Here is a 27,719-nt window from a genome sequence, read left to right as displayed (position 1 = left end):
ATTCTGCTGGATGCTAGGGACATAAAGATAAAATGAATCTATATCTGCCCTTGAACACCTTATACTCTGCTGAATGGAAACAACATGAACAGATAAGAAAATTCAAAAGAATACAAAGTAATTTCAGAAGCAGGGAAAGAAGCACTAACAATGGGGATGAGGGAGGAAGATAATCAGGGTTGCAGGGTTGGCCCCTGAGCTAAGCCTTGAAAGGCTAGTAGGGATAGCAAGTGAGGCTGGGGAGAGAAGGACATGGGGGACAGTCTGTGAAAAGGAACAGATATGGAAAATGAAATGTAACATGATACAGTAGAAAGAGCACTGGCTTTTCAATCAGAATATATGGATTCAAAACTTGTCTTTATTATTTAATACCTGTGTGACTTTGGGCAAGTTACTTAACAACACTGGGTCTTAGTTCCCTCATCTTTAAAATGGAGACATTGAACCAGATGGCCTTCTGAGGTTCTTTCTAGTTCTAGACCTATGATCCTCTATGAAATAACATGTGTAGCAAACAGAGTGGGTTTGAGTGGAGAGGAATAAAATGAAGTTAGTCTGGAGAATAGAGTCAGTTTGTATGGAACTTTATAGGTCAAATAGAAGAATTTAAATTTTATATTAGAAGTGACAGGGAGGCAATAAAGTTTCTTGAGTAGGAGAATCCCAAGTCATTTCTATGCTTTAGGAATGGAATTTTGCAGCTGTGAGGATGATGGACAGGTAGCTAGGTGGCACAGTGGATAGAGCATTGGGCCTGGAGTCAGAAAGACTCAAATTCCTGAGTTCAAATCCAGTCTCAGATATTTACTAGTTGTATGACCCTGAGCAAGTCACTCAGTTTGACTCAGTTTCTTTGTATGTAAAATGAGTTGGAGAAGGAAATGGCAAAGGACATCAGTAATTTTGTCATGGAGTCATGAAGAAACACAGGATCAGATTTGGATCTAAAAGAAATTTCAGAGGTCACCTAGTTATAGGATCAAAGATAGTGTTAGGGACAGCTAGGTGGCGTAGTGGATAGGGCACTGCCCTTGGAGTCAAGAGTACCTGGGTTCAAATCCAACCTCAGACATTTAATAATTACCTAGCCGTGTGGCCTTGGGCAAGCCACTTAACCCCATTGCCTTGAAAAATCTTAAAAAAAAAAGATAGTGAGAAATCTAAGTGACTTATATTACTTAGGTAGTGTTTCAGAAAAGTTAAATGACTTCTCTAATCACCTAGATATTCAAGATTTGAATCCAGGTCTTCTGAGTCCAAATCTAGTACTCTTTCCACTGAACTGAAACAGTTCTGGTGGTCTAGTTGCTTTCAGTAGCACAAAGCTTTCAGAAAGAGTAATTTATGTGTCAGATTGTAATTAAAGCCAAATCTATAATACAAGATTGCAGAAACACTATACAAGATTAAAATCTCATGAAATAATATCAACTAACTAAAATGCTTAAAGCTTCCATGCATAGGTTTATCTTTTACCCCCCAAGTAAAAGTGGGTCCAAGCAAATTCATAGATTTATGATTCAGGGTTAAGCTGTAGGTGTCCTTGTCCATCCCTCTATTTCCATGAAAGTGATTCTGTCTGAACCCTCACTCTAGAAGAAAGTATTTGTCCAGTAAGGTGAAGGAACAGGAAAGTGACAGAAGAATATGTAGCTTGGAGGGGAAGAGAGGGAAGAAGAGTTTTTCCCCTCCCCCTCTCCCTGACTATCTACATATGAAGTCTAGGGTCAAGGAAGGAGGAAAGGAAGAAAGGTAGAGGGAGGGGGAAAAGAAGGAAAAAAAAGACAGGAAAAAAAGAAGGAAGAGAAACTAGAGAAAATGGCAATATTGGGGGCAGCTAGGTGGCGTAGTGGATAAAGCACCAGCCTTGGAGTCAGGAGTACCTGGATTCAAATCCAGTCTCAGACACTTAATAATTACCTAGCTGTGTGGCCTTGGGCAAGCCACTTAACCCCATTTGCCTTGCAAAAAAAAAAAAACAACCTAAAAAAAAAAAAGAAAATGGCAATATTAGGAAAATTTGAAAGATCAAAAGTCTGAATAAAGCTTAACCAGCAAAATAAACCCAGCATTTTTATATATTACCAACAAAATATAGTAGCAGGAGACAGAAAGACAAATTCCATTTAAAGTAATAAGGACATCATTAAATACTTGCCAAAGACAAATCCAGCAACCATGAGAACAATAACAAAACACTTTTCACACAAATAAAATCAGATCTATAATTGGAAAAATGTCAATTGCTCATGGTAGGTGGTGCTAATATAATAAAAATGACACTTCTACCTAAATTAAATTACTTATTCAGTGCCATACCAAAATTATTTCATTGAAGTAGAAAAATAGTAACAACTTTCATCTGGAGGAACAAAAGATAAAGAATATCAAGGGAATTAATGAAAAAAAAGCTAAGGAAGGTGACCTAGTCATACCAGATCTAAAATTATATTATAAACAATGGTCATCAGTCATCAAACTGTTTGGTATTGCCTAAGAAATAGAGTGGTGGATCAGTGGAATAGATCAGGTACAAAAGAAACCATAAACGACTATAATAAACTACTGTTCAATAAACTCAAAGACTCCAACTTCTAGGATAAAAACACTCTAACAAAAACTACTGGGAAAACTGGAAAATAGTATGGCATAAACTAGGCATAGACCAATATCTCACAGTCTATACCAAGATAAGGTCAAGATGGGTATAGGATTTAGATATAAAATGTGATACCATAAGCCAATTAGGAGGACAAGGAATAGTTTATTTGTCAGATCTATGGAAAGGGGAGTAGTATGTCCAAACAAGAGATAGAGAACATTATAAAACACAAAATGGATAATTTTGAATATATTAAATTAAAAATAGCTACATAAATAAAACCAATGCAATCAAGATGAAAAGGAATACAGTAAGTTGGGAAACAATTCTTGCAGCTAATACTACTGATAAAATACTCATTTCTAAAATATAGAGAATTGAATCAAATTTATATGAATACAAATCATTCTCCAATCATAAATGGTCAAAGGATATGAACAGGCAGCTTTCAGGTGAAGAAGTTAAAGCTATCTGCAGTCACATGAAAAAAGTTCTAGGGGCAGCTAGGTGGAGCAGTGGATAGAGCACCAGCCCTGGAGTCAGGAGTACCTGAGTTCAAATCTGTCCTCGGATACTTATTACCTAGCTGTATGGCCTTGCAAAAAAAAAAAAAAGTTCTAAATCATTATTGATTAGAAAAATGCAAATTAAAATAACTCTGATGTATGAACCCATACTTCTCAGATTGGCCAATATGACAAAAAAGGAAAATGATCAATGTTGGAGGGGATGTGGGAAAACTAGGACACAAATGCATTTTTGAAGGAGTTGTGAATTGATCCACCCTTTTTGGAGAACAATCTGGAACTATGTTCAAAGAGCCATAAAATTGTTCTTACTGGCTTTTTTATATTATTTTATTTATTTTTCCAACTACATGAAATGGTAGTTTTCACCAATCATTTTTTGCAGGGTTTTGAGTTTTACATTTTTCTCCCCCCCCCCAATGACAGAAAACAATCTAATATAGGCTCTACTTGTAAGGCCATGCTAAACAAAAATTCATATTGATCATGTTGGGAAAGAGGAATCGAATCCAAAGAGAAGAAAAAATTAGAGAAAAACTACATAATACATAAAGACAACTTTTAAAAATTAAAGATGGTAAGCTTTGGTCTTCATTTAAACCCCACAGTTCTTTTTCTGGATATCAATGGTAATTTCCATCACAAGACTTTTAAGATTTATTTATTTATTTCAATTACATGGAAAGACAATTTTCAATATTCCCTTTTTTTTTGGAGTTTTGAGTTTGAGTTCTCTTCCTTCCCTTTCCCTTCCCCCTACAGAAAGTAATCTAATATAGGTCTTACATGTATAACTATATTATATGTATTTCCAAATTAATCATGTTGTGAAAGAAGAATCAGAACAAAAGGGAAAAACTATGTGAGAGAAAAAAGCATAAAACATTTTAAAAACTGGAAATAGTATGCATTGATATGCTTTTAGACTCCCTTGAGTTCTTTCTCTGGACACTGATAATATTTTCCATCCTAAGTCCTTTAGAATTGTCTTTCATCATTGTACTACTGAGAAGAGCAAGTCCCTCATAGTAGTTTCTTACACAATAGAACTGTTAATGTGTAAAAAAATTCTAGTTCTGCTTACTGCATTCAATATCAGTTCATGCAAATCTTTCCAAGCTTCTTTAGAGTACAACCATTCATGATTTCTTACACAATACAATACAATTTCTTATGCAAAAACAATAGTATTTCATCACATTCATATACTACAATTTGTTCAGTCATTCCTCAATTGATGGGCATCCCTTCAATGTCCAATTCTTTGTCACTACAAAAAGAGTTGCTATAAATATTTTTATACATGTAATTTCCCCTTTATGAACTCTGGGATAAAGACCAAGTAGTGGTACTGCTGAAATAAAATGTATGCAAAATATCCTCTGATTCTCTTGGATGGCACATTAACAATCAGTATTCTAGGAGTTTTAAAGGGGGTGGATGGGATTCAATATAGAAAAAAATGGGGCTAGAGTAAATACTTTGTATTCAGTTAATCGAGAATAGTTAAACTCTGCATCCTTAAGCATTAGGTGTCTCACAAGGGGAGATTGCTTTCGTCATTCTTTCCATTCAAAGTCTTAGAAGACTTGAGAATAAAGAGTAGTGTAATTAGTTATCAACTGTCTTAAAGAGCAGTAATAAGAAGTGCCAATACTGGGGTGGCTAGGTGGTGCAGTGGATAGAGCACTGGCCCTGGAGTCAGGAGTACCTTAGTTCGAATCTGGCCTCAGACACTTAATTACCTGGCTGTGTGGCCTTGGGTAAGCCATTTAACCCCATTGCTTTGCCCCCCCCCCCCCCGCAAAAAGTGCCAATACTGAAGGCCAAGCCAAGTGACCATAGAATGCTTATTAATACTCATCGGGTGACCCTCTAGACCAGAGCTGTTCAAAATGTGGTCTGAGGGGTCATGGGCCCACAGGGTGATTTTATGTAATTGGTCTGTGGGTCTAACTAAAACACTTTAGAAAACATGTCGAGCAACTTCAGAGTTCTTAATAAATTGGCAAATCAAAATATAATATCTATTGTTTCAATAAAAAATTTTAAAAGGGAGGACAGCCCTCTCTAGAGCACTCCAGCCATTTTCTCCCTTACTTTGTTTTCTGAGCCCCAGTCTTCTACCTTTTTTCACTTCTCTAAAATATTCTTTTATTTCAGATTTTCAGATTGAAGATACCCAGTTTTCTAGAAATACTCAGTTTGATCCTTGTAAAATAATTTTTTTCAGATCTCATGAAAAAGGTGAGGAGAAATATATTTTTTAAAGTAGGAACAGTCTTCCTCAAATCAAAGTGATTATAAAATCTCATTTCCTGAAGATCTTTAGGACATGCCCAAGACAACTAAATATCTGATACTTATACAGACAGGATTGAACAGTTTCCTCATTTGAAAAACTGAGGGAATTTCGTTAGATGGGCTGCTAGTATATCTTTTCCAGCTCTAAATCTATGCTACTAAATACATTATCTCATTTGAACAGATGAACTAGTTGAAGGTTTTCCAAACTATTCTCTGTTCAAAATGGAGAATGAAAAAAGGGGTCTTTCAGACAATGTTGGTTAGTGTTATTTTCCCCTCTAAAATAATAAGTATCAAGTTCTATATGTACCAAAAATATTTTAACCCAATATACCCTGGTGGAGCTATAACTTAATAGGAATAATGGATACCATAACTTCTAAAAATTCTCCTAAAGAATTTCTGAAAGAAATACAAGTGACTAAACTGTCAATGGAAAGGCAACAAGGTAAACATGCTTTGCAACAGATAGCAAGTGTAACAAATAGCAAACAGAAAGCCCAAGTATTTTGCTAGTATTTATTCATGAAATATTACAGCACTTCCAGACATGAACAAGAATCTTATAGGACAAGTGGCTTGGAGGAGCTGTGATCTAGCTATATTGATAGAGGGGTTATACTAGTCATATCAGAGACCCATCAAAGTATTTATAAGTACTTACAACATATGACAACTTCTATATGAAAACTGGCTCAAATTACTATTTTGTCCCCCAAATTTCCCTAAATTTCTTTATCTCAGGAGTATTTCATACATTAGCTCAACATTGTATTATCAATATGTATCAAAAACTAAAATGTACCAAATCAGATTAGCTTGGGAATCACTAAATTATGCTATATCTCCAGATCCCTTTTTTGTTTCAGAGATTCCATTGAGGCATTTTATTTAATGCGCTTTGTAAACTCTAAAATGCTGCATAAATATCAGATATTATTGATGATGATGATGATGATGATTATCAGAGGCAGCATGGCATACTGGATAGAAAACTGACCTTGAAGTCAGGAAGACTTCATTTTAAGAATTCAAGTTCTTCTTTTGACACATATAGGTGTAGCACTGAGCAAGTCACTTAATCTTCCAGGATATTAAGCAATGCTCTAAGACACTAAGTTGCAGAAGTCTCAGATGTAAAATGGCAGGGAGTTTCCTTATCAGCTCCTTAAAACAGTGACATAACAATTCAAAATCTGAAAATGTGTGTATGTGTGTGTGTGTGTGTGTGTGTGTGTGTGCACACGCGCGCTTGTCTATACCTAGACATTCACATAAATGACAATGCTTTCCCAATATCACAAGCTTAAAAATTAATAAATTAAATACTTTGATCAGTAGTATAAATATCATCAAGTAGCAGCAATTGAGTGAACCCATGATAAAGACATCATATAGATCACAATTTATATACTCTTCATCAGTCCAAATATGTGTGTACCAATACATCCCCCAAAATAACACTCAGTTTTATCATTGATAAGAAAATTATTCCAAATGGATCATATGTCCATTATTTTGGCTAAAATTTTTAACTATCTTCTTTAGTATTACAGCATGAGAATGGGATTTATTTTATAACATGGTAATTACTTTTTTCTTCAGGTACCTTTTCCCTTAGAAAGGTGAGAATCCACCTATCATATGAAGATCAGCATCTTGTTAGCAGCTATCAGTCAAGTCAACTTAACTCTCTCAGAACAAGTCTTATTCCAGTTCCATTTAGCTCCAGATCCCTGAGGCTTACCTACCTCTGTCACTCTAAGATGTGTGAAAAGAGACATATTTAATATGTGTTCCCTCTCCAGAGAAAAAGGTATAGGAAAATCTACATTTCCTTACAGTCACCATTCTGCTACTTAGGAAAAATGCACCTTTTCTTTTTAGTTATTGTGGGGACGGGGTCTCACTGATTTTTAAATGATCCCTATGGTCTATTCTAGTTCCTATATTTCATGACTCTCAGTTAAACAATAATTGATTCCTAATCATGTGATAGTTGCTATGGGGGACACATAGGACATTGGAGCAAGAATCTTGATTCTGCTGCTAAATAGCTATGAGGACCTTGAACAAATCACTGAACTTTTCTCCTCTGTGTAGTAAGAGTAATTCCTGCCCTGCCAATTGAGAAATTATTATGAAAATAATCAAAAGACAAAACTCTCACTCTCCACTTACTCTGTGACAAGTAGTATAAGGTGGGCATAGCACTTGGAGTGCTGTAGGCAGACAATAAATACCTACTGAAATGCTATGAATAAAAAAATATTATTGTTGTTATTATTTTTATTATCACCTGAAAAGAAAGTTGGTTGGTCATGTATCCATAATGGAATATGAATGAATGCTACATTGGTACTCTTCAGAGAGAAAAAGGAAGATTTTAATTGAATTGGGTTGTTCCTCACTAGAGAAAACATAAGAAAACATGGCCAAGAATAGTCCAGGTTTCATGATCTTTGTTGGTGGGGAAACTGCCCACATTAGTAAAATTCCACAAATATTTATGAAGTGGCCACTACTGTGTTAAGTGTTGAGTAGTTCTGGTGAAAAATTAAACAGTTCTGTTCTTATGGTCATCCGTCATATTGAGTAGAAGTTGCTTGTATACAATATAAACATATACAAAATCGACAGAAAGCATGTGTGGAAAATGCTAATGACAGGATGAAATCTAGAAGATAGCACCAGGGCTGAGCCAGAAAACAAATGTTTCCAAGAGGCAGAAATAGAGAGGGGATTTCAGGCATGAGGAATAATTTGTATGAAGGCATGGATGAAGGAGACATGGCTCCATGGAAGGAACACCAAGAAAGTCAATGTGGTTCAGACATTAACTATGTGAAGAAGCAAAATGTGAAATTCATCTAGAAGCATAAATTGGAGACAGACTGTAAAGGAATTTAAAATATCAAACAAAGGAGAGGGATGAGAGGGATGAAATAGGGATCTGGGGGCTGGGTAGGACTGGGGAAAATAATTTTTTCTTTAGAACATATTGAATTTAAGGGGTCTGTGGATTAACTAGGTGGAGATATACAATAGAATATAATGCAAGACTAAAGTTTAGGGAAGAGATGAGACAGCTGGCTAAATAGAGTTAGGAGTTATTTGCATAGAGATAGTACTTAATCACTAAGAGTTAAGAGAGAGGACAGTTTAGGACTGTCCTAGGGTATACCCACACGAAGGGGTAGGAAATATGATAACTTGGCAACAGAAGAAATAGACAGGTAGGAAGAGAAACATAGAACAGTATCATAAAAATCCAGGAAAGAGAAAGAATCTAGGAGGAGTCTTTAATGACAAAGTGGGGTCAAGAAGGGTGAAGACTAAGAAAAGCCATTGGATTTAGCTAGTAACATTGAAGAGAATCATTTCAATTAAAATGATAGGGTCAAGAAGGTAGACTAAAAAGAGTTAAGAAGAAATTAAGACATAAGTAAATGGTGGTGATGAGTATATTTATGACTGTACATTTATATGACTGTATAACTTATATAGGATTACTAACCATCATAGGGAAGGGGGAGGGAAGGGGGTAGAAAAAGGCAGAACTCAAAATTTTACAAAAATAAATGTTGAAAACTATCTTCACTACCTTTAAAACTATCTTTAATTGGAAAAAAACTAAGAATTTAGTTTTGAAAGAGAATTAAGGAATAAGACAATGAATTCAGGAAACCCCAGAGTGACATGAGTGACACCCCAGAATATTGCCAATTATCTCAAAGAGTATTGTAAAATTCTAAAAAAGATCCCCCAAATAATTTAAATTAACATTTTTTGACTTGAACTACTAAATTGTTACATTTCCCAAAATTAAAAAAATATGTTTTCTATGCTGCATAAAACAATAGAATGTCCCATCTCTTCAAATACTGAAAAATAATTCATTGTCACCACATAGACATGTATAAGAATCAATCTAGACTCAAACAGTTGTAATTAACAACAGAAAATGCCTTCCTTGTTTCAGAACATAAGACCTTGAAGTATATACCCTGCATCTGAGAAAGAAATAGCTTACTAGACATAGGTGGATTCCTATCTGCTGTTTCAGAATTCCCATATATATGACTTCACCTCCCTATGCAGCCTGACTATGCAGCAATTTTCAACCTCATGAAACTTTCTAATATACCTTGATATGCTCTGTCTACATTCCTTTTGTCACCAAAAACTCATGAGGACAGGTTGCAAACCAAGATGGCTAGAAGGGCAGCGGTGGCAAAGTGAGAGAAATCTAGAAGAGGAGTGTGTTTGGGATAAAAGATTATGTGTTCTATTTTGGACAGGCTGGAATCTTTGCTTCACTCACACTAGAGCTCTATATCTTCTGCCACTTGAATCAACAATGAGCCAACACACAATTAACATCATGAACTAAATCCTGGGAATATAGAGGTAAAAATTAAAGTTCCTGGATGCAAAATGCATTGATTCAAATGGATGAGGTCTCTCATACTTTTGGAAGTTCCTCCACCAAGATAGACCCCAAACTATCCACATTTTTCCTGTCTTGTGGGAGTTGTAGTCACATTCTCCTATAACTTTGAAAGTAAGGATACACCGAATGTGAACTCTCTTCACTGTCCCTTGATGCCATGAAAATAGCAGTAGAGTCCTCTGACCAACCATCATCCCAGCCCTTTACCATGAGACAAGTTTATTTTCTCTTCCCGTTGTATCATTTCTTGATGACATTTTTTCTCACTTATTCTTCTTGGAAGTTATTCATATGGTGCAGCATGCTCATACAAACCATATAATTCTCCATTAGCTTCTTTATGATAGTCTTTCAGTGACCATTATAATACACGTCATATGTATGGCAAACAACATACAAAATATACATAAAATAAAGCATTCATTTACTGAACATTTATTGAATATTTATGTGGAAGAAAAAACTACAACCAAAACCATCAGACTAATAAGTTAGAGATATGTTGTCAATCTACAAACTGATAAAAAAAATGTTTCCCCCCTCTGCAAAATGTGCATTCCTTAAACAACCTCTTGCCTCTTTTAGTCAAAATTATTTTATCCAAATTTCAGCTAATTTTCAAGGCCAAACTCAAATCCCATTCCGCCTTGAAAATTTTCCTGACAATTTCCGTTTATACTAATCTTACAACACCAAATTGCAACTACATGATCGGGTATATGGAGGTCTTCTTATATGTTGGCATGTAAATTACCTTTCCTCATAAATGGTCTTTTTTCCTTTTCCTTTTCCTGACCTGAGAACAAGAACCATATTCTTTCTTTCTATTTCTCCAGAGATTTCTATTTAGCAATCTCCATATGGTAAGCACTTGATAATAATAATAATAATAATACCTCCTTATATTCAAAAAGCATATTCTATTTTAAAAAACATTGACATCCCATATCACATTGGATCCATACAGCCTGTGTGACATTGGACAAGTTACTTAAGGGAAGGAAAAAAGAAATAAGTATTTACTAAGCTCCTACAATGTAGCAGGCATTGTGCTAAGTCGTTTACAAATATTATTTCATGAGAGCAGAACCAAGAGAACATTGTACACAGTTAACAGCAACATTGTGTGATGATCAATTATGATAGACTTAAATCTTCTCAATAAATGTTCAAGAACAATTCTTTAAGACTCGTGATGGAAAATGCCATCTACATTCGGAGAAAGAACAATGGAGTCTGAATGCAGACCAAAGTATACTATTTTCATTCTTTAACATTTATTTTTTTCTTTCTCATGTTTTTTCCCTTTCCCAACTGATTTTTCCATCACAACATGACTAATGTAGAAATATATTTATATGATTGTACATGTATAACTTATATGAGATTACTCAGGAAGGAGGGAAGGGAGGGAGGTAGAAAAATGCAGTACTCAAAATCTTACAAAAAATGTTGAAAACTATCTTTAATTGGAAAAAAATAAAATTCTATTAAGTAAAAAAACCCCAAATATTTCATTTGATCCTCCTTATAGCCCTGGAAGAGAGATACTATTATGTTCCTCATTTTGCAGTTGAAGAAACTGAAGCAGATATGTCTAAGTGACTTAGCTAGGTGACACAGTGTGGATGCCAAATTGAACTCAGGCTTTCCTGATTCCAGGATTAACACTCTTTTCTACTTTTCCATCTAGCATTATGTGCTATTTAGTCTCTAGGGGCTTCAGTTTCCTCATCTGTAAAATTAGACTATAGATGATCTCTAAGACCATTCTGCTCTTATGATCCCAAGAACTCCAATGAAGTTAATAAGCAATTATTATGATCCCTATTTTATGGATAGAAACTGCAGCTTAGGGAGTATATTTAGCTTTAGGTCACTTAGCCAGGACTTGAATTTTGATGACTGACATCAAGTCTGTAAAGGATGAATTGGGCCCATTCCTCATCTTTCTTAGCACATGTTCAACAAACAAAGCATGAAGGAGAGTGAAGACTTCCTCCAGTTTTATCATGTCAGATTATTTTTCAGTTCTTGAGCCTGATCCTATTAGAGCAGTCTGCATCACCAATTATTTTCTCCCCAGTGATCAAGATGCTCCCCTTCCCAGTACACACACACACACACACACATACACACACACACACACACACAAACTTTCATTCACTGTTATAGTATCATGCTTCTGCTACTTGAAACTAGGAGATTTCTGCCAATATCAAGTTGAGTCAGTGAGGCAACTTCATTCACTGTTGCCTCAACATCTTCACCTCACTTCAGATTTTTTTCTTTTTTCTAGCAACAAGTGTTATTTTAAGAGAAACCTACAGAATAACTCAGTTTGGCTCTGATTCCTTCAGATCACATCAATATGTTTAGCTGTCCAAATCTCCTTCAGGTTAAGATCACTTGGGAGATTTCAGCATGGTCTGTGAGCAAGGTGCAAATAATAAACTTTGGTTTGCTGAAATTCAAGGTGAATTCAGTAATAAATAGCTATGTTTGTTATGCTAAGGAAGTTTAAATATCGATAACAACTAGGAATTCAATGATGTTCCAGATGTGGGGTACCTTTCATATTTTCTATTTGTGCCTGTGTCTACAGTTTAACTTTCCTACAAAATTGAATTCTTCAAAGACAAAACTAAAGATCTGTTGAGAATCTGCTTTCCCAACATTTTAAGGAATAATATGATATCCTAAACATACTACTTTTTGGGTCTCCTCAATTAAACCTGACAAATTCTGCAGTCTCTTTGTGTTCTAAAATCCTTTGAGCTCTAGGGAATAAAATCAAATTATTAAGTGCTAGAAACAAGGTAAATAACCTATGTCACAGCAGTCTATATGTGATGGATTGCTAAATGGCTCCACAAATTTAAAAAGCAAATTAGTAAGAAATATTGTTCACATTCAGTTTAAAAAAAAAATCAATTCTACTCTCACAACTTCCATCCTTAAAGCACTTCAGGGTTGACTTTCTAACAATAACATATAACAAGGCTGGCTCCTCACAATAGCATATAATAACTTGGAAATCATCTTAGGGGGAAGGTACTAAGATTAAAAATATCTGGGAAAGTTTTTTTTTTTTTTTTACAGAAGATGGGACTTTAGCTAAAATTTAAAGCAAGCCATGGGTCAACTCAATTTCCTCAAAATTGTGAGAAAAGGTAATATTGAAACTCTCTCACCAGGTTAGTGTAAGAAACAAAATAAAGAATGCAAATACTTTATAAAATTGGTATCCCATTATAGTCAGTTATTACTGTTTATTTGACTTCAACTAAGTGACTTCTCCAAGACCACACAATATCAGAGCTCATATCTTTTGTTTTAGGTTTTTGCTAAGGCAAACGGGGTTAAGTGGCTTGCCCATGGCCACACAGCTAGGTTAATTATTAAGTGTCTGAGACTGGATTTGAACTCAGGTACTCCTGATTCCAGGGCTGATGCTTTATCCACTGTGCCATCTAGCTGCCCCCCAGAGCTCATATATTCTTAAACTCTAGGGTTTTTTTTTGTTTTTTGGTTTTTTTAGGTTTTTGCAAGGCAATGGGGTTAAGTGGCTTGCCCAAGGCCACACAGCTAGGTAATTATTGAGTGTCTGAAACCGGATTTGAACCCCAGGTACTCCTGACTCCAGGGCCAGTGCTTTATCCACTACGCCACCTAGCCTCCCCAACTCTAGTGTTTTTAACTCTCCCTTCTCCCCACAGGCAAGTAGATATTATGAATCAAGGATTGTGTTTCAAGATCAGGGAGATGGAGATGTAGAGAAATGGCACTGACATTACAATGTTTTCTTTGGTCCCAGTATCACACACATTCAACAATAGTCAGAAATGGAATCATTAATAACATAATTTTTTTCTGAATTGTACATTGTCAAATAAATGTAAAATAAAAAAATTACCATTTTGAGAAATGTTCTATTTTAAAGACTTTTAAAAGAATGACAAAATCCATTTTAATTTCATTAAAAAAAAAGCCACACTTAGAACCAAAATTCATGCTAAATAAGGTGGGGAAATTAAGTGTAATAAAACAACCTAAAATAGGAATATGTACTGATGATACACAAATATGTATGTGTGTGTGTGTGTGTATATGGCTTTTTCTTTTTATGAAAATCCAAAATTCTCATATCCCCTTCTGAGCTTCAAGTCTTTGTGGCTGGATATTTCCCTCTTTGGGGGGTTGATGAAGTAGGGGGTGATAAAAGTTTAATTCGCCCTCCCCACGCAGCTGCACGGATACCTTTGCACTCCAAGGGGAAGTTACAAGGGAAAAGGCTAAGGTATGTGTCCCCCAGCCCCGCAGCCAGCACCCAGCCGTTCCTGGGCAGGTAGCGGAGAGTGGAGCAGCCCGTGCGGCCGCCGGCCCCGTGCGGCCGCCGGCCCCGCTCGCCAGCGTTGCTCCGGGCCGGCCGCAGCTGCAGGCCGGCGGCATTGCCTCGCCTGGGCGACTCTCCACATAGACACCTTTTCGCCATCGCCATTATAACTGAAAAATAGCTTGGGTTGGGAAGCGAGGTTTCTGCCCCCCGCCAGTCTCCATCCCCTTCCCGCGGCGGCCCGGGGAGGGGAGAGGGTGCCCCCGCTAGCGTGATCTGCTTCGAGGAGCGCAGCCTCGGGGCGCCGGGCACCCCGTCTCATTCACGAGGCTCTTCCTGAGCGGCCCCCCGCGCCCCCGGCCAAGTTCCCGGCCGCGCCGCGCGGCTCACTCGGGGCTTCCCGGAGGGTCCCCGGCCCCAAATTAAAAACAAAAACAACCCCCCCCCCCGCGCCCGGGCCCTGGCCAGGCGCGCCCCCCGCGCCCCCGGCCCGAGTGCGGGTGCCTCAGGCGGCATCCATCACACCTGCTGGTGCTGACAGCGCCTTACAAAGCGGACTTTCCAGCGCAGCCCCCTCCCCCAGGCCGGGGGGGGGGGGGAGGGGAGAAGCAGGAAAACAAACTTGCCGGGGACCGAGGCGGCTCTGCTCGTTTCCCACAAAGAAATGACAAGAATAGCGGCCGCGCTGGCCCGGGCGGCCCCTGCCAGAGGCGTGTGTGCCTGCGCGCCCGTGCCCGCTCGCAGCGCCCGTTGCCACGCGTGACGCCTGCCAGAACAGAACCGCAATAGTTGCGCGGCTGCAGGCGCGGGTGCCCCGCCGGGATACAACGACTGGTTGCAATAGTTCCCGGGGAGTCTCCGCACACCTTGCTTTGTTCCGCCGCCTCCCCCCGCTTGTCCATCTTTTCAATTCTCGGAATTCACTAGTTCCCCCTCTCCCCTGCCATTGTACATTCATCGGCACCTCAAAATTCAGTCCCCCCACCCCCACCGGGGTGCTCCCCCTACCCCTTCAAGCATTTACCTTCTGGATAGTTTGCTGAGTGACCTCCCCTTTGCCTCTAGGACGGGCGGATGCAAAGGCCACCGACATGTTTCTCTCCGCGGCTCTCAGTCTTTAATCATTGGGGTTTATTATCTGGCTCCTCTCCCTGTCCAAAGGTTTCTCATTCTCCGCAGTCAATGGGGGGGGTGGGAGGTGGGGGAGGGCACGTTACGGGGAAGTTCGGAAGTGGACTCGCCCATCCTTCAGCTCGCACTCGCCCTCCAGCCACCGCCAACCTTGCGAATCCCACCCGGGAAGTGCATTCCACTGAGCGAGGTCTCCGTGGCCGCGAGCGAGAAGTAGCGAAACGGCTCCTGAAGGCCCGAAAGCCACGCGGTGCTCCCCTCTCTCTGGGCGCTCAGTAGTACGTCCCAGATCCCGTCGCTGGCGCACGGCCTCTTACGCTCTTGGGCCGTCTTACGCCAAGTGCGTACGGAGGGGCCACCTGGGGCCAGCGGGACTCGGCGGGGGCGCCCGGCGTAGACGCCGCTGTGAATCGGCAGGGCCGCAGCGCAGCGCCTGGCGATGAGTGTGCGCTTTTGAGTCTCTCTCCGGGCGGCCTTAGGTTGGGCGCTGAGAGCCGGCGGGGCGGTTGGTGGCCGTTGGCTGTCGGCCGCCTGCGGGAGCCTCGTCGCCACCGCTCCCGACCCGAGCCGGGCCCCGGCAGCCCTCTCCTCCCCCTCCCTCCCTTCCTCCCTCCCTCCTCTCCCTCCTTCCCCGCATCCTCCGGAGCCGGCGGCGCCCGCCTCCCCGAGGGACATGAGTTACGATCGGGCCATCACGGTCTTCTCCCCGGACGGGCACCTCTTCCAAGTGGAGTACGCGCAGGAGGCCGTGAAGAAGGGCTCGACCGCGGTGAGGAGCGGGAGCGGGCCCGGGCCGCGCGCACGCGGGGGCCTGGGGGAGTGGGGCCCGGGCCCGCCGCGAGGGGAGGGGGCCGGGCCCGGGCCGCGGCTGACCGCCCGGGGCCCGGGGCCTCGCGATCGCTCGGGGGGCGTCCCGGGGCTGGCCGGGGGGGCGGTGCTGGGAGCAGAGCGCACATGGCCGCGCCCGGGCTGGCCCCGGAGCCCCGGCCTCGGGCTCGGGCCCAGGCCCCAGGCCCCAGGCCCAGGCCCAGCCCGCAGGAGGCGGCTCTCGCGGGACGTCTGCCCCCGGAGGTTGTGCTGGCATTTGTCTTTGAGCAGAAAAGGCGCGTGTGGCGGAGTTGAGGGGTGCGAGGGGCACCGCGCAGGTGAGGTGGGCGAGGTAGGCCCGGGCGGGAGGGCCGGGGACCGGATCGAGGAAATGGCCCCGAGCGGGGGGAACCCCACCGATGCGGCCAGAAGCCTGGCTTAGTGGATTTTCGGGATAGAAAGCTCCCCAGACTTGCCACGAGGACCACAACAATCGCCCTCAGAAATCTCTTTACAAGCCGTTTCGATCCATCCCTATGTGGTGTTTTTTGTGAGGTCCCTGATTGCAGTCTCTACTTCTAGATATACTGTGAACCAATGGGCACGAACACTCCCAATTTAATTGTTTAAAATAGTTTAGGGTTTTGAGTCCTGGACCTTTTGGGAACTGAAAGAGAAAATACGTAGTGTGCCAAAGGCAAAAAGGAAGAGATGGAATTTGAACTGAGTACAAATGTGGAATTCTGTTAACTAATTCAGTTCTGGGATACCTTATTTTCGCCCACTTTGGGATATTAATGCTATATATTCCATTTCCTAATGGTTGAGAATGGAAACTGTATGCCATTTTTGTCAATAAGTGGGGAAATTTTATTTTTGTTTTAAAATTAAGTTGTCAGGCTAGCACTGAAGGTACAATGAAAAGTCACCGCGGCTACCCCGAAGCAGCTTGCCATTTAAGAAGGGGAATGTTGGTATCTTGTTATTGTGTTTTTCTCTTAATTTGAATACACATAGTTCCTTTTACAAGCAAGAGGTCGAGCGTTCCCTTTTCTTTGGGTCAAAGGTAGTGTTGCTTTGTTGTAGGTTAGGCTATCATACACTGTTTTGAAACACCATTATGGAATTTCTTTTAAGATGTGGGGAAATTTTCTTGGGCTGTTGAAAAGAACAAAGTTACTTTTATGTGGCCTATTGACTTTAGGAAAATCCACTTTCTTAAGAAGTTTTAAGACTGAAAATTGATTCCGTTTTAGTTAGAGGGATAAAACAAGGCAATCTAATTGAAAAATAGAATTAGGAACAATTGGGAAAAATAAGACCAAATAAATTTGATTTCATTGTATGATCTTCCTTAGTCATTTGACTTAGCTAGACTACCATCATCATATTCAAGGATTAGTGAACTTTATTTAAAAACCTACTGGAAATTGCCTTTCCTGGTATTTTAGAAAGAGGATTAAAAGATCTAAAGAAAAATGTCTGTGAAGTATTAAGGCCATCATTTTTCTTCTATCTGCTCTCAGTATTCTCAAAGGCCTGTTAATAGCTTTTCCAAAAGCATTAATCTTCAGATTGACTAAATTTGCCATCTTGGTTGGTTTCACTTTTGCATTTGAGACTGGGAAAGCTGAGTTCTAAATGAATAGTTACATAGAAGTTGCTGAGACTTGGTGGTACCAAAGAAAGAAGCTAACCTTGACCCAATCTAGAAATCAAGTAAGCAGTTCAAAACCAACATTCTTAGTTGTTTTTTTTTTTCAAGCAGGTGATTTAGATGAATAAAAAATAAGCAGTTCTTGAAATCCACTTATTTCCCCCCCTTACCAGGGAAAGCAATTACAGTCATAAACACAGATGAGTATAAAACAGTGACCATTACACATTATCACTAATAATAATAATGCAGTTCCCAGAATAGACTTTGGGACTAAATAATTTATTCATTCCTAGGTCTGACTTTTTTTTTGGCCCTTTAACTCTTGAGTGCATAGTGTCAAGTTGGTCTTTCATCCATAATTTATTTTGTGCCTAAATTTGTGTCTCATTTTGTCCACTGAAATTTTATTCTGTAACTATTAGTACTGATTTTATGATGAGATTCATGAAATCTAAAATACTTGTTAGTTTTCTGTGTTCCTCAAAATTTCTGATGCTTTTCTTCATCAACTAGGGTTTTTATACTAGTTCATGAGAAAAGAGGTAGGAATTTTAAAAGTATTTTTGGGGGGCAGCTAGGTGGCGTAGTGGATAAAGCACCGACCCTGGAGTCAGGAGTACCTGGGTTCAAATCCGGTCTCAGACACTTAAGAATTACCTAGCTGTATGGTCTTGGGCAAGCCACTTAACCCCGTTTGCCTTGCAAAAAAAAAGTATTTTCAACTCATGAGACTAATTTTGTCTTTGATATGTAAGATATAGTTACTGTTTTAAAACAGAAAATAACTTTTACTTTCAGGATTCATTTTGGCCTTTTCAGGAGTCTTTTTACCTGAATGATGGACTCATTTTTTATCTATCTTTCTGCTTTGATTTTGGGACAATTTTCTCAGAGTTTTCAGTGGTTGATGGTAATAAAAATCCCAATAATCATCCCCGTTTACTGATACAAATGTAAAAAAGGAAACATTTGATCTAATAAAATGGGAGCAGAGTGCACATGGTTTGTGTATTGGGGTGTGGCACTGAAGAATTTTTTTAAAAAATTTTAAATTTCAGAACTTTGGTTATATCCAGAGGAAGGAATTAAGAATCTTTTGATTATCATAAGTATAACTATTTAGAGTAGCCATCCAAGACATTGTTTTAGTATAAAGAGCTTTTTTTTTTTTTTTACCTTGAGAGTGCTTCCTTAGAGAAAATAATGCATTGAGTAAAACTGAAGTAGTATAAATAGGGTAAAGCAACCCAGGATCATTTCTTTCTCTTATAAGTGTAAAGAAAATTAGGGAATCACCTTTTAATAAAGTATTAGGTGGTTCCAGTCATTAGTATATAAGATTATAATATTTGACAAGTTTTACAAGTAGACCTTTTGGATGAGAAGCAGTTGAACTAAACAACCCTGGATTTGATAAACTTGATAAACCTATATAATTTCAATTCAAATAAATTAAAAAGCTTTTTTTCCACTATCAAAATCAGTACAACTAAGATAAATTGTCAATTAGGGAGAAATCTTTGCAGCAAATACCTTTGGTGTAGATCTGATATCTCAAAAATATATAAGGAATTATTAATGTACATAATATAACATAGTTTTTCAGTAGATTACTAGGCAAAGAATATGAACAAGAAGTTTGAATTGTAAACATGGAAATTTTTTTAACATAGTTATGCATTTATAATCTATATTGGATTGCTTTCTGTTAGGTGAAGGGAGGAAGAAAAAATGTGAAAATCAAAATCTTATAAAAATGATTGTTGAAAACTATCCTTTCACGTGGTTGGAAAAATGAATTAATTAATTAATTTAAAAAAAAGAATTGCAAAGATAGGAACCATATAAAAGATTGCTCCAAATCACTGCTAAGTGAAATGCAAATTAAAACAATAATTGAAATTTCATCCAAAAAATTGACTTAAGACAACACAAGATGAGCAAAGTCAATATTGGGTATAGAAAGATGGGCATACTAATTTATGGTTGATGTAATTGTTAATTTGTGCAGTCTGTAATGAAATTTGGAATTATGTGATGGAAGTAACTAAATTGCCTTTGTCCTTTGATTCCAAGCTAGGCACATACCACATGGAGGACAAAGATAGAAAGGTCTAATATTCTCCAAAATAAATATAGCAGCACTTTTTTGTAGTATCAAAGAACTGGAGAAAGAAATGTACATCTATTGGGGAATGGCTAAATAAATGGTGGTACTTAAATAACATAGAAATAAATTGTGCTACATAAACTAATGGGTATGAAGTATTCAGCAAGGTATAGGAAGACACATAAGATAATACTAAATAAAGTAAATGGAACTAGGAGAGCAATAATACATGATGACTGCAACAGGTAAATAGTAGAATGATCTACATTATCATAAATATAACTGCCCAGAATGTATAAGGTTGTGAAGGCCTTATGGATGTAGTCACATGCCATCTGAGGGCATGCCCTGTATTTTTATCTGGTCTTAGATCTGCTTTAGGCATGACAGAACCTGATACCATTTTTATCAAACTTGTTGAATTTATTGAAGGTTGGTGTACGAGGAAAAGATATTGTTGTTCTTGGTGTAGAGAAGAAATCAGTGGCCAAACTACAAGATGAAAGGACCGTGCGGAAAATCTGTGCTTTGGATGACAATGTCTGCATGGCATTTGCAGGTATGATTCTTATGAGACAATAAACTTCTTGTTCTGTGGTGTCCCTATATTTTTATTTTAAAGAAGACTTTGCAGTTAAATTAGGGATGACTTGCTTCAGTTGGACAAACAAATTTGCTAATTGTGTAAAATAACATAGAGAAATCAACCTGTGGGTCTAAAAAGAAAGAAAAAGTTTGAATGCAGCCTTCATTCTTAGTCAAGAAACATGCACTCATTGTGCATGTCATGTAGTCATTGTGACTGGTATATATACTGGGAATATAAAGGAAGAAGCTCACAGACTAATAAATAGCTAATGCTGCTACCTTCCTTATTAATACATAAGCAGCCTGTTTCCTTTTATTCATTCTATTAAATGAAATCATCTCTGGATATACGAATGCTCTAACTTGCCTTTTATTTTCAGCTTTTCATAATTGCTTTTCTTTGAAAATTGTGTCATCAAACTATTTAAGAAGCAAACCAGTCTCTCCAGAGCATGCTTATTGGAATAATTTAGATTTCATATTAGTGATAAAGTTTATTTTAACTTAACTATAATGGATGAGAATCCAAATATACACAAAAATAGAAATTAGATTGGGACTATTTGCTTCACAACTGGCCAACTTTAATTAGAAAACTCATTAGAGTACATTAACGTATGTTGTGATACATCAAAATATGATTTAGGGAAGTGACACAATGGATATAGAGTGTTGGACTTAGATCTACGAATGCTTGAGTTTGAAACCTATCTTAAAACACTTAACTAGTTGTGTGATCCTGGGCAAGTCACTTAGCCTGCGCCTCAGTTTCTCCTATGAAACAGGGGTATTGATATCATCTACCTCATTGGTGATTATAAGGATCAAATGAATTAATGAGTTTGTGCTTTGCAGACCTTAAAGCATCATGTACTCTCATTATGTAGCATAATTATTAGAAGCAGGCAACTAGGTGGCAAAGTGAATTGAGGGCTGGGTCTGGTGGCAGGAAGATTTCTTGAGTTAAAATCTGGTCTCAGATTCTTATCAGTTGTATGGGCTGGTCACTAGACAAGCCATGTAACTGCCTCATTTTCTCACATATAAAATGAGTTGGAAAAGGAAATAGCAAATCACTTCTATATCTTTGACAAGAAAACTCCAAATGAGGTCATGAAGAATTGGACACAACTGAACAATTAAGACAGCTAAGTGGCACAATGGAAAGAGCACTGGGCCTGGAATCAGGAAAACCTGAGTTCACATCAGTATAGTGCAGTGCCTGGCACACCATAGACACTTAATATTGATTGATTGATAGATGGCTGAGTGACCTCAAGCAAGTCGCTTAATCTGTGCTTGTTTCCTCAACTGTAACATAATAGCATCTATCTCCCAAGGTTATGAGGATCAAATGAGATATTTACAAAATCCTTATAAAGTGCTTAGTACATAGGTGCTTATTAATAAATGCTTCTTTCTTTCCTTTCTGATATTACCCTACAGAATTTTGTGATTGTGAACTCAGGTATACCACTGTATGCAGTGCTGCTCTGCTTCTGTACCTAGTGAAAGATGACATTACATTTATAACCAATCTTTCTGGGTGCTTCCTTAATCTCTATACATATCTTCTAGAATAGAGGAAAAAGGGTAGAATTACACTAACTTCAGTAATTTCTGTGTGAATATGATACTAAGTTTGAGCTAGTTTGATACTAGTTTGGGACCAGGATCACAGGGAATCATGACTAAATTTTGTAAAAGAGCAATCTTAAATAAGGCAAAAACTATTCAGGTTAAACTAAAATATCTTTCTGCTTATTGTAGGACTCACTGCCGATGCTAGAATAGTTATAAATAGGGCTCGTGTGGAGTGCCAGAGTCATCGGCTCACTGTGGAAGATCCTGTCACAGTGGAATATATCACCCGTTACATCGCTAGCCTGAAGCAGGTTTGTTTTCAAGTTCTATACTGAAAACATTCTCTCCAGTGAACACATATGGGGATATTGAGAATAGATTATACTTACTTTATAAAGAACAAAGTGTTAATTTTGCCCTTTTGTTGGATGTTTCTGCATCTCTCTTCTATTTATGTATATGATTAGTTCATTGTTGGGGGTGGTGTTTTCTGATTTTCTCAGAAAAAGGAAAATTTTCTATCTTGATTTTCAACGTTTATAAGTAGGTAAAATGTCATGGAGTTATTTTGTTTGTTTGTTTTACTCAGTAGGCTTATTCACTTTTTTGAAAGCCAAGTGTTTTATTATGACCTTAAAGCAAATGCTTTATACCTCAGAGACAACCAAAAGCTTAGACACCATAATTTTAATCACTACCGAAAATCTGTTTACCTCTGTGGCACAATGATTGGCCTTTAAAATTCATTTCTTCCTCAAAAGGATCTTTTTTTTTCAACTGAGTACAGAACATTAGTTTTAAAAACTAAGATTTTATTTATTTTGAATTTTACAATTTTCCCCCTAATCTTGCTTCCCACCCCCCACAGAAGGCAGGCTGTTAGTCTTTACATTGTTTCCTCATTTATCTTTTTAATAGAAATTCAGATATTGCAGTAAAATTAAAAAAATGAATAAACAGGGAAGAATGAGATTTGAAGCAAATCAGTTTCCTTTGTCATCCTATTGCCAATTTCTAGAAATGGCCTTGATAGTTCATCATTTCACTAGACTACTTGTAGAGAATGGAGCCTGTGCCTGAAACATCAGCCTTTACTGCCCCCCCCCCCCAATCCAGTCTTTGCTAGGTTCTTTTACGTTAATATTTTTGGATAAAAGGAAGACAGAGCAAATGTGTTTTATTTTTTCCTCCTACCCAGCGTTACACTCAGAGTAATGGGCGCAGACCTTTTGGCATCTCTGCCCTTATTGTGGGATTTGACTTTGATGGAACTCCCAGACTTTACCAGACAGACCCCTCTGGCACGTACCATGCATGGAAGGTAAGTGATCAGCTGAAAGAAAAGATATTGAATATTCTTGCAAGCCTTATCAGAAGCATTCTTTTTTTCCTTGATGCTGTGTAAACTGTTATACCTTCATTTCTGAAGCAGCAAATGATTAAATAAGACTAAAATTATCTACTTTATCATAAATATCATAAACTTTTTTTCCTCTGTACTGTGACTACATACCTAGATGGTAAGAAAAAAGAGCAATTGGCTGTGAAATGGTTAATATACTGTATTAATGCTCATATGATCCTATGGCAGATAGAGAGCTGGAAGGGAGCTTAGTTGATAGTCTATCCAACTCATCTTTTAGCTAAGGAAACTGGCAAAGAGAGGCTGAGTTATTTAATGCAGAAATGTCCAACTTTACTTTGAAAAGCTTTTATGGAAACAATAGACAATATATTTTGATTTGCCATTTTAGTGAGAACTCTGTGGCAGCTTGGCTTCATCTGCTAAAGCATGTAGCAAACCCGTAGACTGGCTGCATTTTGGACAGCCCTGATTTAAGGCACAAGTAGTAATTCTAGGAAGATAAAGTAAACAATTTATAATTAAATTTGTTTTTCAGTAACAGACCTGTGTAATTACATTCTGGGCAAGAGGAAACTATCTTGCTGTTTAAATGTTTAAAGTTCTTTGCAGGAAAACGTAGAATTTCAGGTCTTGAAAGTGCTGGCATATGGTCATCTTCTTTACTAAGTCACTGTTGATATAATTTTGATTGGAATAGTATGAAAAAACATTTTTCCAAAACTTCTCCTCCTAGAGCTTAAGCCAGTTGTATTTTGGGTGTGTTTACTAGATATTTTATTCATTTTTTGGTTTTTTTTGCATTTGACTCAGAATGGTGAATGAGATGTGTCTCTTTCAGGCTAATGCTATTGGTAGAGGAGCCAAGTCAGTCCGTGAATTTTTGGAGAAGAACTATACTGATGAAGCCATCGAAACTGATGATCTGACCATCAAACTTGTTATTAAGGCCCTTCTGGAAGTGAGTTTGACAGTGAAATGTTTCTCTTTGTTCTAACTTGCTTCAAAAAAGTAGGCTATGTTCCATTCTTCTAAACCCATGAAAAAAATATTTAAGTTACTACAAATCTCATGATGATATGAAGCTATGCTATTTCTTTTATTGTAGTTTCATATACATATCCACTGACAATTCTCTATTGGTGCTGGGATTAATATTTCCTTTTTGAAATCTTCTCACCCATTTATATTGTGAAGGATTAGACAACCAAGTGAGGATTTAGTTTTGTGAAGACGAGAAGGAATAAAAAAATGTCCTTTTTTTCTTTCTCCTTATATTCCTATATCTCTCCATTCCTTTTATAGGTGGTTCAGTCAGGGGGCAAAAACATTGAACTAGCTGTCATGAGGAGAGATCAGCCTCTTAAGGTAAATGCCAAAGTTTATTTCTTCCTTGGTTCATCTAAAAATCTGCCTACTCGCTAACTCCAAGACCTAGAAGCATTTAAAAAATTGCTGCTGCTTAGCTTTAAAGTAGAGTTTGTTTTCTTGTCTGTTTGGTTTTGTTAGCCCTGTGTTAATTTAGTTGGCTAAATAGATGGACTGTTCTTGTCCGTGCCAGTTGCTTTCACCTAACTGGTGGAGAAAAACCACAAAAGACTGCCTACTCTGCAATGCTTTATGGGTCTGAGCAAAAACAGATTCAGTTAAAAAGACCCTCCTTTATTATCATCTGATAATAGTCAGGAAATGTGAATAATTTCATAATATTTTATGATCATAAAATATTGATGATTGCTGTTAAGAACACAAGAACATTTGCTGGTTGGACATGACACTGTGATGCCATGGGATGTGTTGTTTGATTTTGAAGTACTGAAGATTTAATCTAGGCTGTTATTGACTGTGACCTTGGTCAAGTCATTTAACTGGGTTTTAATTAAAGTTCTATCTTATGATTTATCTTTTTTATACCTGATATTAAAAAAAATCTCACTTTGTTTAGCTTATTTCTAAAGGGACAAAGTTAAATCTCTATCTTGTAAAATCAACAACTGGAGAAGCAACATGGGATCTTGAAAGGGGGACATACTTTGGCTTGAGTCTGATGGTTTTCACCATGGAGACGGGCTTGGGGGCTCTGAACTTGGTAGGCTGATAATTACAAGTAGAACCTTTCTTTTGTTAGATTTTAAATCCTGAAGAAATTGAAAAGTATGTGGCCGAAATTGAAAAAGAAAAAGAAGAAAATGAAAAGAAGAAACAAAAGAAAACATCATGATGAATGAAATATCCAGTTGCTTTAGCTTTGTTTTTAATCCATTCAAATCATGGTGATTCTACAAATGACAAGTAGGCAGCTCCAGTCCATTTATTCATATTGTACCTCTGAGTTACCTACAATAAACCTATGTATTTTTTAAGTCTCCCCCCCTTAAACAGTGTTTATTATTTGGATTTATAAAAAATGTATTTACAGAAATTCAATTTTTACCACCTCTGCAATTGTATAACATTCTTTGGTGTAAGTTTTCCTGACCATTACTCATATATGTCTTTATTTGCCAGGGTACTCACTAGATTTGTTCCTTTATGATATAAGCCCTTGGGCTTAATAAGCAACTCTCTTGAGCAATTTTCACATAGCCTAGTGGTGAAATTTGAAATTAAATATTTACTGACATTATCCCACTTGATTGTCATGTGTCCCCCATTGGGTGGAACAACATGGGGGACTTCCTCCCACCAAGCACTCTTATGTTACCAGGGATGAGCAGTTAAAAGAATATATTTTTAATCGTGAATCTCTTTGAATAGGTTTATCATTTTATTAGGAAACATTAACCATTTATTTGACTGTATTTACTGGAAGATGTTTATGTTATTGGACTAATGTCTCCAGTCCTCAAAACTTTTTTTGTCCTTTTTCTCTCAACTTCTAAAAAAGTAACTAGGCCTTTCCAAAGAACAGAAGGAACCAAGTGAACATAGTTTTAATGCTGCTTTAATATTCTCTGTGCCCCAGGGCACATTAGTTCACTTCTCTAGATCTCCCTTGAAGATCTGGAGTTCTTCAAAATTCTCATTTCCATTTATCCCCACCCCCCCTTTGCCATCCATTAAAATGCTTTTGAAGGGTTCATAGCTTCCCTCCCCACCCCCAACTCCTTCCTTAGGAAAAAAAATTCTAAACTTTTCTTTTCCCACTGCTAACTTGATATATCCCAAATTTGGCTCACTTTTTCAACCAAATTATTCACTGTTAAGTCAACTTGATTATTAAAGACTTTCTATTCAGGTGACTATGAGAACTACAGAATTACAACTGGTTTTAATTTTATTACTAAGCTCATACGTTGTGAAAATTAGTATTGGGCTTATTAACAAATCTTCCTACTAATTAATCAAGGATGTTTGGTTGACTGAGAACATTTATAGCAGCTATAAAAAAATAGAAGATACAATTTTAAAAAACTCATCTCAGAAAAATCTAGAAAATGGATTTATGTGACTTAACTGGTTTTCATACAGTTCCAAATAAACAGATTCAGATCCATCTGATTATAAAAAGCTTTTGCTGGCCACCTCATTGCTCTCTCCCAGAGTGGGCAAAGGATCAGTGTTTAAGAAAACAGTTAAATGATGAGGGTATCATGGGGCAGAGGCATTACGTATCATTCCTTATAACATGGCCATATTCTTCAGGTCTATACTAATTATGCCAAAATGATTACTAATAGGTGGGGAATCTCATATTAGTCTGGCATTGCCAAGGCAACCATAGGCAAAACTCAGAAATTCAATAAATTTAGGAGCTTTTTTAGGGATGATCTGTTTTAAATATGACCCTCAAATGCTACGTTATAAATATCCAAATGGCCCTTGGTAGAAAAAAGGTTCCCCACTCCTAAGGATAAGAGAAACTTTATGAGCATAATTTTTGTTATGAACTTAGAAAACCCCCCCCATGGACATTTTCATATACCCACTAGTACAGAAAAATAGAATTGAACAATATAGCTTGCTTTTCTTTTCTCTAGGCCTTTATTTTTTAATTTTTTTTAACTGCAGGTACATGCAAAAGGGAGTTTGAACATTTACTTCCAAAACCTTGAGTTTCAAATTCTCTTCCTCCTACCCCACTTCCCTCATAGAAAAAGCAAGTTTTGCGGTATATGTTAAGATGTGTAACCATGAAACACAATAGTCATGTTGTAAAAGTAAACAATTCCTCCCCATTAAGAAAAACCACAAGAAAAATTAGTGAGAGGAAAGTGTGCTTCACCTTGTATTCAGACATCAACTCTG

The 27,719-nt window shown here is 38.0% G+C and overlaps 2 protein-coding genes across 2 annotated transcripts in view; one reads left to right on the top strand and one right to left on the bottom strand.

Moving 5' to 3' along the window:
- SS18L1 (SS18L1 subunit of BAF chromatin remodeling complex) overlaps positions 1-15,425 on the bottom strand; it is a 56,013-nt gene extending 40,588 nt beyond the window's left edge. The window contains exon 1 of the mRNA XM_074210401.1: positions 15,253-15,425. Coding sequence (XP_074066502.1) covers positions 15,253-15,321 — 69 coding nt within the window. The 5' untranslated portion in view covers positions 15,322-15,425. The remainder of the gene's footprint in view (positions 1-15,252) is intronic.
- A 290-nt stretch (positions 15,426-15,715) lies between these two features.
- PSMA7 (proteasome 20S subunit alpha 7) lies at positions 15,716-25,850 on the top strand. Its single transcript, XM_074210403.1, has 7 exons — positions 15,716-16,128; positions 20,369-20,495; positions 22,295-22,419; positions 23,307-23,429; positions 24,313-24,432; positions 24,777-24,839; positions 25,600-25,850. Exons 1-7 carry the CDS (start codon positions 16,033-16,035, stop codon positions 25,690-25,692), a joined length of 747 nt encoding a protein of 248 aa, XP_074066504.1. The 5' UTR covers positions 15,716-16,032; the 3' UTR covers positions 25,693-25,850.
- Positions 25,851-27,719: the final 1,869 nt, after the last annotated feature.

This window comes from Macrotis lagotis, chromosome 1 (genome assembly GCF_037893015.1).
Source record: "Macrotis lagotis isolate mMagLag1 chromosome 1, bilby.v1.9.chrom.fasta, whole genome shotgun sequence".
Lineage (NCBI taxonomy): Eukaryota > Metazoa > Chordata > Mammalia > Peramelemorphia > Peramelidae > Macrotis > Macrotis lagotis.
This window is presented reverse-complemented; position numbering and strand designations above follow the sequence as displayed.

What these genes read in the sequence shown, in the direction of transcription:
- PSMA7 (XM_074210403.1), top strand. Translation starts at nt 16,033, where the DNA reads ATGAGTTACGATCGGGCCATCACGGTCTTCTCCCCGGACGGGCACCTC. An exon ending in TGTCTGCATGGCATTTGCAG is followed by an intron (nt 20,496 to 22,294) that starts GTATGATTCTTA and finishes TGCTTATTGTAG; the next exon opens with GACTCACTGCCGATGCTAGA. An exon ending in TTATTAAGGCCCTTCTGGAA is followed by an intron (nt 24,433 to 24,776) that starts GTGAGTTTGACA and finishes TTCCTTTTATAG; the next exon opens with GTGGTTCAGTCAGGGGGCAA.